A 15,890-nucleotide genomic window follows, 5' to 3' on the forward strand; every position below is an offset into this window, starting at 1 on the left:
ACTCTCAGCTGTGCCTGAGCCATGCCTGCCTGGATGCTGCCATGCTCCCACCTTGATGATAATGGACTGAACCTCTGAACCTGGAAGTCAGCCCCAATTAAATGTTGTTTTTTTTTATAAGACTTGCCTTGCTCATGGTATCTGTTCACAACTGTAAAACCCTAACTAAGACAAATACCAATATCTACAAAAGATAGAGTGAGAAGATTATAAGAGCCAGAGGTTGGAGAAGATCAGGGTCAAATAGCATCCCCAAGACATGACAGCACCCCATGAATTCACAGTAAGCATGGTTGCCTGCTTTACACCTATACAGGATCAAGCTAGTCAGTGGTCTAAAATGGAGGGAGAAAGGGCTTACAAGACCCTGTCTTAACTGAAGAGCTATTAATAGTTGATTGTTTCTAAAGGAAGAAGAGTCAGTTTCCTTTAAGGATGTGGTCAACTACACTCCAGTGAATGGCTTGTGAGTATTGGGACAACAGAAAGCAGACTCGGGGCTTTCTTTTGTTTTGTTTTTTAAGAGAGAGAGTACAGGAAGTTGAGAAGGAATGAGGAAGTGGGGATCAATCTAGAAAGATTTAGAAAGAAAAGTTGGAGGTAAATGTGATCAAAATATACTGTAGGAAATTCCCAACTTAAAATTAAAAATTAAAAAATATGTTAAAATAAAATATGTAAGTATTCTGCCAACCACTTCCTTGACACAATACAATTTCTAACATTACCATCAATATGTCCTAGAGTTTTCCATGTGCAACAAATAATAGTGATGTACAATATGATATTTATGAGATAATATTTTGCCACATATTTTATAATTACTATAAATTAAAGACAATGCAAAAACAAATCAAAACTGGAGATAAAGAAAGAACTGTAAGTTAAAACAGCTTTTCTAAATGTGAACTCAAAGTTAAGACAGCAATACTATTTTATTAGAAATGTTAGCTCCTACATGATATAAAATGACATGACAGTATGAGGAAATCACGCTGTTATACAATACCTATCACTCAAGTCCTTACCATATCCCAGGCACTGCGGTAAACACTAAGAACACCACACTGAATAATGCACGATCCCAAACTCAGGAATATGATCACAGGAAAAATCCACAAATGGTAATATTCAAAAAAATCAAAATTCACTCCATTGCTATTGACTACAGTTCATCATGTTGTTATTTTACCTATTTCAAAAGTATTTTTTAATCACTTTAGATTGTGGTGAGCAATGTAATAATACAGGCAATCTTATTATAACCTTAAAATCATCTAATATAAACTTTTCTCCTCTAAGAAAATGTAACATCATAAAAAGAGGATTTTTAATGCAATTGTAACTTTAATAGACACCAAAAGTTTGCCACTAAACATCATCATGAGGACGAGTTTGAGGTAAAATGAAAGAATATTAGCCTAACATGATGGTACTTTGGATTCTGTCTTCAATGCAGTCAGAAAAATACTTTTGACAATAATTTATTTGTATTTCAATGACAAAAATCTTATGCATATGTATAAATAAGTTCTGTTGATAAATAAAACCTTAACAGAAAACAAAAGCTTTATCATAGTTTTAGATTTAGTTTCAGAATATAGTTTTACACTACAATATAAAATTACTTCATATATCCACTAGAACCTACTAATCAACATGAATACTTTTATCTGGTTTTTAAAGTATAATTGTTATTTTATTAGAACAAATGCATTACTGTTGTGATTATGTATCTTTTTCTAACATTATATTATGTTTTATCTTGGGTAAATGATTCATTGTTGGCTAACATGTAAGCCAAGGGAATCTTGGGTAGGAAAAATCTTACTGAAATAGTTGCTAGATCTTTCTAATGGAGAGTCAGCTAGTCTTACTCTAACTGTATCCCTTTTTAAATTTTTGCACTACAACCTTTGCCTCTTAGGTTAAAACATATTACACAGGAGAAATAAGAGTTTTATTTACCTAAAATTTTCAAATGGGAAAAAATTTTCAATATATATCTAAAAGCAGAAAGTATATCTTAATGAGTTTTATGTGGATAGAAACACAATTTGGAACAAAAAAAGGTGAAAATCTTGCTTTTACAATTAAAACCACACAAAATGTTATGCTTGGTTTATTTTAAAAAGCAGAAAGAACAAAATTCACAAATTAAGAAGCCCTTGAGACAATGAAAGAACTTAAGTAAACTGACATTGCAGGACTTTTAAAGGTATCTAGGTCATAACCTTACTAGAGAAAGGACGATAGAAAAGCAACCACGGGTAAGGGAAGTAAGGGTGTGGAAGGAATAATAATACTAGTGTTATTCCTAATTACTAGTCCTAATATTACTAGTGTTATTCTGTATTACTATTCCTAATAATACTAGTCTTCTTAATTATTATTTCTAAAATACTAGTATTATTCCTAATTACTGTTCCTAATACTAGAATTATTATTCTTAAAGAAAAACTTAGGTCAATTTAAAGATATTTGAAGAAAATCACTGTCCAATACTTAAGTAACAAAAGCAGGAATAGTGAATTCCTTATGATAAAGTAAGTATCCAAGCAGAGCCAGTGACCACTGTACTGCAGAGTGAACATGTACTGTAGCTACTTCTACAAAGCCCGTTGGGTAACACAGCCATCAGGTACAGTAGACATACACAGAAAATTCATGAAATATCCCTTTAAACTTACCCTTTTTTCCTCCTGCAATATTATCGCTTCATATAGCCGTGGGACATATGTATAATAATTATGCTCTTGATCTCTCTTGATGTTAATATTTTCACAATGTAGTTTCCTTTTCCTTTCAAAAATCCAGATAGAATTTGAGTTTTCAATTTTAAATAAACAAATATTTTATAAGCAAATATAATTTTTATACCAAAAGCTTCTGCTTCAAGTGGATTTAATAACATCAACAGGTTGGATCAATACATTCAAATTTTTATGAAAATATATTTTATGTTGATTAGTTTTGGTTTTTTTTAAATGGAGTACTGGGACTGCCAAGATAGGTCAGGGAGTTGAATGTACTTGATATCAAGCCCGATGGCCGGAGTTTCATCCCCAGAACTCAGCTAGGAGAAGAGAAGGATCCCCACAAGGTGTCCTCTGACCTCAGCATGGATGTGCACATAGATGCACACATATATACAGACACACACAACAGCAAGGAAATTAAAACTCAGAGCACTGTGAAAAAATTGCTCTAAGAATAACTACTCCAAGGGAAAAATGGGCCATGATACTTGCAGCATGAACAGACATCATCAAAGGTAATTTTTTTTAAAAAGTGTTCTGATATTCTACTTATGTATGTCTTTAAAATCCAAAAATCCCTTGGTATTTTAATTTCTGCTTAAAATAAGAAAAATAGCCTTTTCTACTTATAACATAAAGCAGCAAGGCAAAGTGCATAACAATCTCTTAGAATCAAGAGAAAATGTATTTTCATTGCTATTAGACAGTTTAAAGAAATAAGAAAACAGCAGTGAAGAGTTCCACGTGCTAAAGGGAGACAGTCTGCTAAGAATCACACTGCTGGTTCTATGACCTAATATAAACCATGCAGTCTCTCTTAGCTTCGTATTCTTCATCTATACTTGGACATATTAATAATTAGTTCTCTATAACACAATGAAAAAGGAAAAAAAAACAGATGTAGGGTATTTAATGTCATTCAGGGCCCAATAAACCCACTACAACTTATAGCATTAATCATTGATAGAATTGTATTTAAGTAAACCACACTTGCTGGTTTTCCTACTTATTGAACAGAACTGCAAAGACATTCAACATTTTTTTTTGAAAATCTCTGCTAACTACACAAAGATTAAAATAACATAGGTAACAGAAAAACAGACTTTAGGTTATTTGATAGTTGCCGCTAATTTCAGAATTCTGTGCTTTCACCACTCTGGCTCACTTTCCACTAATTTTATTTGTATAAAATTTTACAAGTAAGCTTGTTTTTCATAACTTTAAATGAGTTTGCAGCCATGAAATAAATGTATGTTTATGACACTAGAATTGTTACGTGATACTTATGCCCACTTCTTTCCCAAAGAGAAGATTATAAATACATCTCCCCTGTCAGAGTGCCCAACCCTCCCTCTGTTACATGTAAAATCTCCCAGAAGAATTGTAACTCACGAACATCCAAAACAGAAGGAAATAACTAGAAAATGTACACTGCAGGATGAGAAGCAACTCCAAATAAAATACACAGCCATGCAGGCGACCTAGTCAGAGCAGAGAGCAATGGTAGCTGCAGGGTTGAAGCAGCCAGGAACACAATGCAGGACTCTGCCCTGCTGCTCAACATGGAAAAGGTGAAGAGAAAAACAGGTGAGCTGGGGATAAAACAACATTTTACAAATGGCATAGCGAGGGGGAGACGGTGGAAGTGAGTCAACATTAGGAAAAATGAAGTGGGTGAGAGCTGGCAAGCACACCCAGACTGAACAGTGCGCACAACCCTGCCTGCCCTTCTTGCTAGTTAGGCTAATGCAAGCAGGGAGCAGAGAAACCAGCAACCTGGAAGGAGGGAGGTTATGTAGCCAATGACCACGGGACAACCCTGGGCAAATAAATGAGCCGCAAAACAAAATCAACGTCACTGCTCTGGGAAAGGGACAGAAGTGAAGGAGGGGCTCTGGCAGGGGTAAGACGGAGATGAGAAGTGCCCATAAGAGTGATCAGAATATACCGTACACATGTACAAAACTGCCAAATTGCAAAATCAACAAACAGCTCTCATAACACATGAACATAAAATATTTACTCTTTTAAATGCTAAACAACTAAAGAATATGCCCAAAGGAGGAAGGTGAAGGTTTGAAGAATCTATAGGGCTTATCCTATTAGGAAAAAAGGTAAGTCCAGACAAACACAATTAAAAAATAATAATAAAATACAAAGATATACTTTTCGGGTTAGAAGAGTAGCACAGTAAGAGCAATAACCTAGGTACAAGTTCTTCAAACGTAAAAATGTCAAGCTTTGTTCTTACTCTGTTACTAAGTTCAATGCTAGCACATAGAAATAAATGACTTAGTATTTGTTCAGTGAAGGAGCTACAGTCGGGAGTCTGAGCTTCAAACTATGCTTCCTGATATCATCATGTGTCTGTGCCTGGGTACAGAGTAAAGAATCACTGGAGACTTCCCAAGAGGAAGAAAACTAACGCTGTGAAGAATGAGCCAGCGGAGAAGCTGGTGTCCACTCAACCAGGAAGGGAAACCATGCTTCAGGGTTGAGAAAAGCATTTGCCACAGGAGCAGAGTGGACAGAGAACTCAGGTTCTCTCTGTCCTGAACAGAACCCTCTTCTCTGACTTACATGGGATGAGGAGAGGCTCATACATACACAATTAATTAAAATAACACAACAGTCAAAGCTAACTATATGGAACATTAGCAGATGGACCCCTTGCAGCTCCCCCTAGGTCAGAGGTAAGTAGCCTTGTTGTGCTGAGTCTAACCACAGCCCCTAATTTATGTTCCTAACAGTTCCATGCTCTTTGTCATGTGTGCTGTTGAAATAAATCACAAGATGTGAAACTTCCTACCACCCCCTGGAAGGGTTTAAAAGTTGGGTACTTTCTTAGTTCTAGGGTTTCTCTGAAGACTCCTCTGGCCACGGTGTACCACATCTATGACAACGCTCTCCCTAATTCTGACTGTAAGCTACCCCTTCTAATGAATCTCTTACAGGTTTTAAAAGAAAGCATCTCTTGAATATCTATGCCCCAAATGCAAGAGCACCCACATTCATAAAAGAAACTTTACTAAAGCTTAAAACACACATTGAAACCTACACAATAATAGTGGGAAATTTCAACACCCCACTCTCACCAATGGACAGGTCATTGAAACAGAAACTAAACAAGGACACAGTGAAACTAAGAGAGGTTATGAACCAAATAGATTTAACAGATATCTACAGAACATTTCACCCTAAAATAAAAGAATACACCTTCTTCTCAGTATCTCATGGTACTTTTTCCATAATCAACCTTATAATTGGTAACAAAACAACCCTCAACGAATACAAAAAGACTGAAATAATACCATGCATCCTATCAGATCACCATGGCCTAAGGCTGGTCTTGAATAACAGCAAAAACTACAGAAAGCCCACATACACAAGGAAACTGAACAATTCTTTACTCAATGATAACTTGGTCAGGGATGAAATAAAGAAAGAAATTAAAGACTTCCCAGAATTTAATGAAAATGTTGACACATCATAAGCAAACTTATAGGACACAATGGAAGCAATGCTAAGAGGAAAGTTCATGGCCTGGAGCAGATCCTCTGCCACAGGGCTCCATACCCAAATAGCGAGCCTCCCAAGAGTGAGGACAGGCCTGTGAGCACAGGTAGGACCACCTCTGCTGCTCAGAGGAACCCGCCCAGAACCCATCCAGGATCCTCAGGAACCAAGGAGCTGCCTGGGACAGGAATCTTCCACTTTCCCATCTGCATCCAGATCTGAACCTGTGCTACAGAGTTACATACACAAATACTGCCAGGAGAGAGCTGGTCTCCCAGGAGTGCCTACACAGCCATCAATTCTCTTCAAATTCCTGGCCCAAGAGGGACCCTCACAGAGGCATCAGGACAAGGAACCAAGGATCATCTTGGAACAGGATCTTTCTGGTCTCTGTCTGCACCCTACAGCTGACCCTGTACCACAGCTCTCCATACCTAAATTCCTCCTGGAGAAAACCGGTCCCCCAGGAGTTCTGACACACAGGCTTGCAGGAAAGACAAACCATAGTCAGAGACAGAAAGACCAGCTAACACCATATGGTGAAAGGCAAGCATAAGAACATAGGCAACAGAAACCAAGGCTGCTTGGTATCATCAGAACCCAGTTCTCCCACCACAGTGAACCCCGGTTACCCACAACACACCAGAAAAGCATGACCCTTATTTAAAATCACATCTCATGATGATTATAGAGGAATTTAAGAAAGACATAAACAAATCCCTTAAAGAAATACAAGACAATACAGGTAAACAGATAGGAGAGCTTAAAGAGGAAACACAAAAATCTCTTAAAGAATTACAAGAAAATGCAAACAAACAGGTGAAGGAACTGAACAAAACCATCTAGGATCTAAAACTGGAAATAGAAACAATAAAGAAATCACAAAAGGAGACAACCCTGGAGTTACAAAACCTAGGAAAGAGATCAGGAGTCATAGATGCTAGAATCTCAGGTGCAGAAGATACCATAGAAAACATTGACACAACAATCAAAGAAAATGCAAAATGCAAAATGCTCCTAACCCAAAACATCCCAGGAAGTCCAGCACAGAATGAGAAGACCAAACCTAAGGATAATAGGCATAGAGGAGAGTGAAGATTCCCAACTTAAAGGGCCAGTAAATATCTTCAACAAAATTATAGAGGAAAACTTTCCTAACCTAAAGAAAGAGATGCTCATGAACATACAAGAAGCCTACAGAACTCCAAATAGATTGGACCAGAAAAGAAATTCTTCCCATCACATAATAATCAAAACACCAACTGCCTTAAGCAAAGAAAGAATATTAAAAGCAGTAAGAGAAAAAGGTCAAGTAACATTTAAAGGCAGACCTATCAGAAGTACACCAGACTTCTCACCAGAGACTATGAAAGATAGAAGATCTTGGGCAGATCTCATACAGACCCTAAGAGAACACAAATGTCAGCCCAGGCTACTATACCCAGCAAAACTCCCAATTACCATAGATGGAGAAACCAAAATATTCCATGACAAAACCAAATTTATATATCTTTCCATAAATGCAGCCTTACAAAGGATAATAGATGGAAAACACCAACACAAGGAGGAAAATTACACCCTAGAGAAAGCAAGAAAGTTACCTTATTTCAACAAATCCAAAAGAAAACCATACAAACATAAAAATACCATCAAAAATAACCGGGAGTAATTCCACCAGAGAACTCCTAAACCTGATAAACAGCTTCTGTGAAGTAGGTGGATATAAAATTAACTCAAACAAGTCAATGGCCTTTCTCTACACAAAGAATAAACAGGCTGAGAAAGAAATTAGGAAAACAACACCCTTCTCAATAGTCACAAATAATATAAAATATCTTGGCGTGACTCTAACTAAGGAAGTGAAAGATCTGTATAATAAAAACTTCAAGTCTCTGAAGAAAGAAATTACAGAAGATCTCAGAAGATGGAAAGATCTCCCATGCTCATGGATTGGCAGGATCAACATTGTAAAAATGGCTATCTTGCCAAAAGCAATCTACAGATTCAATGCAATCCCCATCAAAATTCCAACTCAATTCTTCAACGAATTAGAAAGTGCAATCTGCAAATTCATCTGGAATAACAAAAAACCTAGGATAGCAAAAACTCTTCTCAAGGATAAAAGAACCTCTGGTGGAATCACCATGCCTAACATAAAGCTTTACTACAGAGCAATTGTGATAAAAAATGCATGGTACTGGTATAGTGACAGACAAGTGGACCAATGGAATAGAATTGAAGACCCAGAAATGAAGCCACACACCTACAGTCACTTGATCTTCGACAAGGGAGCTAAAAACATCCAGTGGAAGAAAGACAGCATTTTCAACAAATGGTGTTGGCACAACTGGTTGTTAACATGTAGAAGAATGCGAATCGATCCATTCCTATCTCCTTGTACTAAGGTCGAGTCTAAGTGGATCAAGGAACTTCACATAAAACCAGAGACACTGAAACTTATAGAGGAGAAAGTGGGAAAAAGCCTTGAAGATATGGGCACAGGGGAAAAATTCTTGAATAGAACAGCAATGGCTTGTGCTGTAAGATCGAGAATTGACAAGAGGGACTTCATGAAACTGCAAAGCTTCTACAAGGCAAAAGACACCATCAATAAGACAAAAAAAACCACCAACAGATTGGGAAAGGATCTTTACCTATCCTAAATCAGATAAGGGACTAATATCCAATATATATAAAGAACTCAAGAAGGTGGACTCCAGAAAGTCAAATAACCCCATTAAAAAATGGGGCTCAGAACTGAACAAAGAATTCTCACCTGAGGAATACCGAATGGCAGAGAAGCACCTGAAAAAATGTTCAACATCCTTAATCATCAGGGAAATGCAACTCAAAACAACCCTGAGATTCCACCTCACACCAGTCAGAATGGCTAAGATCAAAAATTCAGGTGACAGCAGATGCTGGTGAGGATGTGGAGAAAGAGGAACACTCCTCCATTGTTGGTGGGATTGCAAGCTTGTACAACCACTCTGGAAATCAGTCTGGCGGTTCCTCAGAAAATTGGACATAGTACTACCGGAGGATCCAGCAATACCTCTCCTGGGCATATATCCAGAAGATGTTCCAACTGGTAAGAAGGACACATGCTCCACTATGTTCATAGCAGCCTTATTTATAATAGCCAGAAGCTGGAAAGAACCCAGATGCCCCTCAACAGAGAAATGGATACAGAAAATATGGTACATTTACACAATGGAGTACTACTCAGCTATTAAAAAGAATGAATTTATGAAATTCCTAGCCAAATGGATGGACCTGGAGGGCATCATCTTGAGTGAGGTAACACAATCACAAAGGAACTCACACAATATGTATTCACTGATAAGTGGATATTAGCCCAAAACTTAGGATACCCAAGATATAAGATACAATTTGCTAAACGCATGAATCTCAAAAAGAATGAAGACCAAAGTGTGGACACTGTGCCCCTTCTTAGAATTAGGAACAAAACACCCATGGAAGGAGTTACAGAGACAAAGTTTGGAGCTGTGATGAAAGGATGGACCATCTAGAGAATGCCATATCCAGGGATCCATCCCATAATCAGCTTCCAAACGCTGACACCATTGCATACACTAGTAAGATTTTGCTGAAAGGACCCAGTTATAGCTCTCTCTTGTGAAACTATGCCGGGGCCAAACAAACACAGAAGTGGATGCTCACAGTCAGCTATTGGATGGATCACAGGGCTCCCAATGGAGAAGCTAGAAAAAGTACCCAAGGAGCTAAAGGGATCTGCAACCCTATAGTTGGAGCAACATGATGAACTAACCAGTACCCCGGAGCTCTTGTCTCTAGCTGCATATGTACCGAAAGATGGCCTAGTCGGCCATAACTGGAAAGAGAGGCCCATTGGACTTGCAAACTTTATATGCCCCAATACAGGGGAATACCAGGGCCAAAAGAATGGGAATGGGTGGGTAGGGAAGGGGGGGAGTGGGGGACTTTTGGGATAGCATTGGAAATGTAATTGAGGAAAATACGTAATTAAAAAAAAATAATAACCGGGAGTAACAATTACTATTCCTTAATATCTCTTAATATCAATGGACTCATACCCCAAAAAAGACATAGATTAACAGACTAGATATGTAAACAGGACCCAGCATTTTGATACATACAGGAAATGCACCTCAGTTACAAAGAAAAACACTACCTCAGAATAAAGGGCTGGAAATAAATTTTCCAAGCAAATGGTCCCAAGAAACAAGCAGGAGTAGCCATTCTAATAGTGGATACAATCGACTTTCAACCAAAAGTCATCAAAAAAGATAAGGAAGGACACTTCATACTTGTCAAAGGAAAAAAATCTACCAAGAAGAACTCTCAATTCTGAACATGTATGTTCCAAATGCAAGGACACCTACATTCATAAAAGAAACTTTACTAAAGCTAAAAGCACAAATTGCACCTCACACAGTAATTGTGAGGGACTTCAACACCCCACTCTCATCAATGGACAGATCAGGGAAACACAAACTAAACAGAGACACAGTGAAACTAACAGAAGTTATGGACCAAATGGATCTAACAGATATCTATAGAACATTTCATCCTAAATCAAAACAATATACCTTCTTCTCAGCACCTCATGGTACCTTCTCCAAAATTGACCACATAATCAGTTACAAATCAGACCTCAACAGATATAAGAAGATTGAAATAATCCCATGCCTCCTATCACTTCACTACAGATTAAGGCTAGTCCTCAATAGCAACAGAAACAATGATAAACAAACTAGAGAGATCTTATACTATCAACTTAACAGCACAAGTGAGAGCTCTAGAACAAAAAGAAGCAAACACACACACACACAAAAAAAAAAAAAAAAGAGTAGAATGAAGGAAATAGTCAAACTCGGGGCTGAAATCAACCAAATAGAAACAAAGAGAACAACAATAAAACCAAAAGCAGGTTCTTTGAGAGGATCAACAAGATAGATAAACCCCTAGCCAAACTAGAGGGCCCAAAGGCAGTATCCAAATTAACAAAATCAGAAATGGAAAGGGGGGCATAACAACAGAAGCAAAGGAAATTAAAAAAATCATCAGTGCCTACTACAAAAGCCTATGCTTAACAAAACTGGAAAATCTAGATGAAATGGATGGTTTTCTAGACAGATACCACATACCAAAGTAAAATCAAGAGCTGGTAAACTCTCTAAACAGGCCCATATCCCATAAGAAAGTAGAAAAGGTCATTAAAAACCTCCCAACCAAAAAGAGCCCAGGGCCAGATAGATTTAGTGCAGAATTCAACTAGACCTTCAAAAAAGACCTAATACCAAAATTCCTCAAACTATTCCATAAAATACAAACAGAAGGAACACTACCTAATTAATTCTATGAAGCTACAATTTCATACCTAAACCACACAAAGACCCAACGAAAAAAAAGAGAACTTCAAACCAATCCTGTTTATGAATATCAATTCAAAAATACTCAATAAAATTCTTGCAAACCCCATTCAAGAACACATCAAAATCATCATTCAAATTATCAAGTAGGCTTCATCCCAGGGATGCAAGGTTGGTTCAACATTTGAAATTAATTAACATAATCACTATATAAACAAACTCAAAGAATAAAATCACATGTTCATCTCCTTAGATGCAGAAAAAGCATTTGACAAAATACAATACCCCTTTCATGTTAAAAGTATTGGAAAGATCAGGAATTCAAGGCCGATACATAAACATAATAAAAGCAATACCCAGAAAACGAACAGCCAATATCAAATTAAATGGAGAGATACTTGAAGCAATCCCACTAAAATCAGAGGCAAGGATGACTACTCTCCCATATCTATTCAATATAGTACTCAAAGTGCTCGCTAGAACAATAAGACAACAAAAAGAGATCAAGGGGATACAAACTGGCAAAGAAGAAATAAAGGTATCACTATTTGCAGATGAGATGATAGTATATATAAGCGACCCCAAAAATTCTACCAGACAACTTGCACAGATGATAAATAACTTCAGCAAAGTGGCCGGCTGGTAGCCTTCCTTTATACAAATGATAAACAGGCTGAGAAAGAAATAAGGGAAACAACTCCCTTCCCAATAGCCACAAATAGAATAAAATATCTTGGAGTAACTAACCAAACACGTGAAAGGCCTGTATGACAATGACTTCAAGTCTCTCAAGAATGAAATCCAAGAAGATCTTAGAAAACAGAGCACTTTCCCGTGCTCATGGATTGTCAGAATTAACATAGTAAAAATGGCCATCCAACCAAAGGCAATCTATAGATTCATTGCACTCCCCATCAAAATCCCAACATAATTCTTCAAAGACATGGAAAGAGCAACTCTCAAATTCATCTAGAAAAGGAAAAAAAAAAAGCAGAAGAGCAAAAAGAATTCTTAACAATAAAAGAACAGCTGGGGAATCACTATCCTTGACCTCAAGCTTTACTACAGAGCAATAGTGATTAAAAAAAAAAAAAAACAAAACTGCATGGTATTTGTACAGAGACAGATGCATTGATCAATGGAATAGAATTGAAGACCCAGAAATAAAACCACACACTTATAGACACTTGATCTTTGACAAAGATGCCAAAATATACATTTGGGAAAAGAAAACATCTTCAATAAATGGTGGTTTCTAACTGGCTGTCTGAATGCAGAAGAATGAAAATAGACCCATATTTGTCACCTTGTACAAAGCTCAAGTCCAAGTGGATCAAGGACCTCAACATAAAACCAGATACACTGAATCTAATAGAAGAGAAAGTGGGAAAGAGCCTTGAACTCATTGGCACAGGGAGAAATTTCCTAAACAGAACTCCAATGGCTCATGCTCTAAGATCAAGAATTGATAAATGGGACCTCATGAAACTGGAAAGCTTCTGTAAGGCAAAGGACATAGTCAATAAGGCAAATAGGCAACCTACAGATTGGGGGAAAAAATCTTCACTAACCCCACATCCAATAGAGTGCTAATATGCAAAATAGATAAAGAATTCAAGAAATCGGCCTTGAATTCCTGATCTCTCAAAACAAACAAACAAACAAACAACCCAATCAAAAAAATGGGGTATAGAACTAAACTGAGAATTCACAACTGAGGAGTCTCGTATGGCTGAGAAGCACCTACAGAAATGATCAAGCTGGGTGTGGTGGCACACACCTTTAATCCCAGCACTCGGAGGCAGAGGCAGGCGGATTTCTGAGTTCAAGGCCAGCCTGGTCTACAAAGTGAGTTCCAGGACAGCCAGGACTATACAGAGAAAACGTGTCTTGAAAAAAAAAATTTAAAAAGAAAAAAAGAAAGAAATGATCAAAGTCCTTAGTGATCAGAGAGATGCAAACCAAAAGGACCCTGAGATTCCACTTTACACCAATCATAATGGCTAAGATCAAAACCTCAGGTGACAACATATGTTGGAGGGGATGTAGAGAAAGAAGAACGAACACTCCTCCATTGCTGGTGGAATTGCAAACTGGTACAACCACTCTAGAAATCAATCTGGAGGTTCCTCCGAAAATTGGAAATAGATCTACCTGAAGACCCAGCTATATCACTCTTAGGAATATACCCAAAAGATGCCCCACCATGCCACAGGGGCATGTGTTCCACTATGTTCATAGGGGCCTTATTTGTGATACCCAGAAGCTGGAAACAACCCAGATGTCCCATGACAGAAGAATGGATACAGAAAATGTGGTTCATTTAAACAATGGAATACTACTCAGCAATTAAGAACAAGGACATCCTGAGTTTTGCAGGCAATCCTGAGTTTTGCAGGCAAATGGATAGAACTAGAAAATTTCCTCCTGAGTGAGGTAACTCAGACCCAAAAGGACATGCATGATATGTACTCACTAATAAGTTGATATTAGCAAAAAAAGAGAAGAAAAAAAAAAACAGTACAGAATACCCAAGATACAGAACTCAAAAAGATCAACAAGCTGAAGTGCCCAAGTGAGGATGCCTCAGTCCTACTTGAGAAAGTGAAGAGAGGTATCAAAAGTGGGGAGGGAGCAAGGAGGGACCTGGGAGGTAAAGTGGACAGAGGGGCGGGGAATGAGGGTTGGGTGGTCGGGGGGGACAGGGGAACCTGATCTGGTATTGGGTGAAGGAAAAGGACTGAAGTCCTGAGGGCCAGCAGAAAGAATGGAAACAGGCAACCTTGGGAGTAGGAGGTTGGGGGGGGGGGGGATCCAGAATGTACCAGAGACCTGGAAGGTAAGAGACTCCCAAGACTCAAAGGGAGAGACCTTCGATTAAATGCCTGACAGTAGGGAGAGGGAACTTTTAGAGCCCACCTCCCACAGGAAGACAGGACATCAAGTGAGGGATGGGGTTGCCATCCAACAGTCACAACTCTGACCCATAATTGTTCCTGTCTGAAAGCACTGCAGGGATGGAAATGGAGAGGAGCCTGAGGAAAAGAAGATCCATCGACAGGCCCAAAGTGGGATGCAGCTCAAGGGGAGGTCCCAAGGCCTGACACTATTACTGAGGCTATGGAGTGCTCACAAAAAGGGACCAATCTTGACTGTCCTCTGAAAGACCCTATTTGTACCCAACCAATAGACAGAAGCAGCTTACCCCTGTTGTTGAATTAAGGAAGGCTAAAAGAAGCTGAGGAGAAGGACAATCCTGTAGGAGGACCAGCAGTCTCAATTAAACTGGGCCCCTGAGATTTCTCAAACATTGGACCTCCAAACAGGCAGCATACACCAGCTGATATGAAGCCCCCAACACACATACAGTAGAGGACTTCTAGGTCTGTGTTCATTCAGAGATGATGTACCTAACCCTCAGGAGACTGGAGGCCCCAGGGAGTACAGAGGTCAGACATGTGGAGACAGGTGGGTGGAGTGGAGGAATGGGATGTGAAACAGTCAGAGGGTGGATGGGGGGAGGGTAATAAAATATGAAGTGTAAAAAATAATAATAATAAAAAAGCATCTCTTTTTCTTGAATGCCCTGTTAACAACAGATTTAACATAATGTACTATGATCTTCCAAATGCTTTCTCATCTCAGGCCTGATCTCAGCCCCTTAACCCTTTTTCCTAACAAAGCTAATTCTGGGTGGTAATTATGTATTAGCTCTTGTTCCAAGCCATTCTTATACCAAAGAATGTCATTGTTGTCTCACTAACTCCAAATAGTTATCTAGTTCTCACTTAGTTATGGAGTCAGAAGAATAGAGACATAAGCCAAAGGTAAGACACAAATTCTGACCCACCTTCTTTAGGATACTACAGAAATCTTTCATCTATTTTTTTAATTAAGCATAGCACATCTTAGTTATTAGGCACATGAGTTCTGTACTCAAACAGGTCTCAGTAAAAGTCTAGTTCTGGCATTTAAAAGGTCACATGATCTTAAACATGTTGTCTTCTCTGATTCTTGAATTGGATTATTTCAAAATATAATACTAGTTGGAGTTTTCATACTAATTTTCCTTTCTTAATGGAATAGCCTCAGGTGACCCAGTGCAATATGAATGATGCTTAAGAGTCTTTTGCACCCACTCTGTCCCGAGGCTGCACTACATAATCCTGGAGGACCTGAGAACCACTATGCAGACCAGGCTGGTTTTGAACCTGCAGCAATCCTCCTGCCTCCCAAG

General features: G+C 38.3%; 1 protein-coding gene across 1 annotated transcript in view; it reads right to left on the reverse strand.

Annotated features, from left to right (window-relative positions):
- Stpg2 (sperm tail PG-rich repeat containing 2) overlaps nt 1–15,890 on the reverse strand; it is a 504,085-nt gene that overhangs the window by 463,418 nt on the left and 24,777 nt on the right. The window contains exon 6 of the mRNA XM_021158500.3: nt 2,691–2,802. Coding sequence (XP_021014159.1) covers nt 2,691–2,802 — 112 coding nt within the window. The remainder of the gene's footprint in view (nt 1–2,690; nt 2,803–15,890) is intronic.

The sequence above is a fragment of the Mus caroli genome, unplaced genomic scaffold (genome assembly GCF_978045245.1).
Source record: "Mus caroli unplaced genomic scaffold, Mus_caroli_1 scaffold_3, whole genome shotgun sequence".
NCBI lineage: Eukaryota > Metazoa > Chordata > Mammalia > Rodentia > Muridae > Mus > Mus caroli.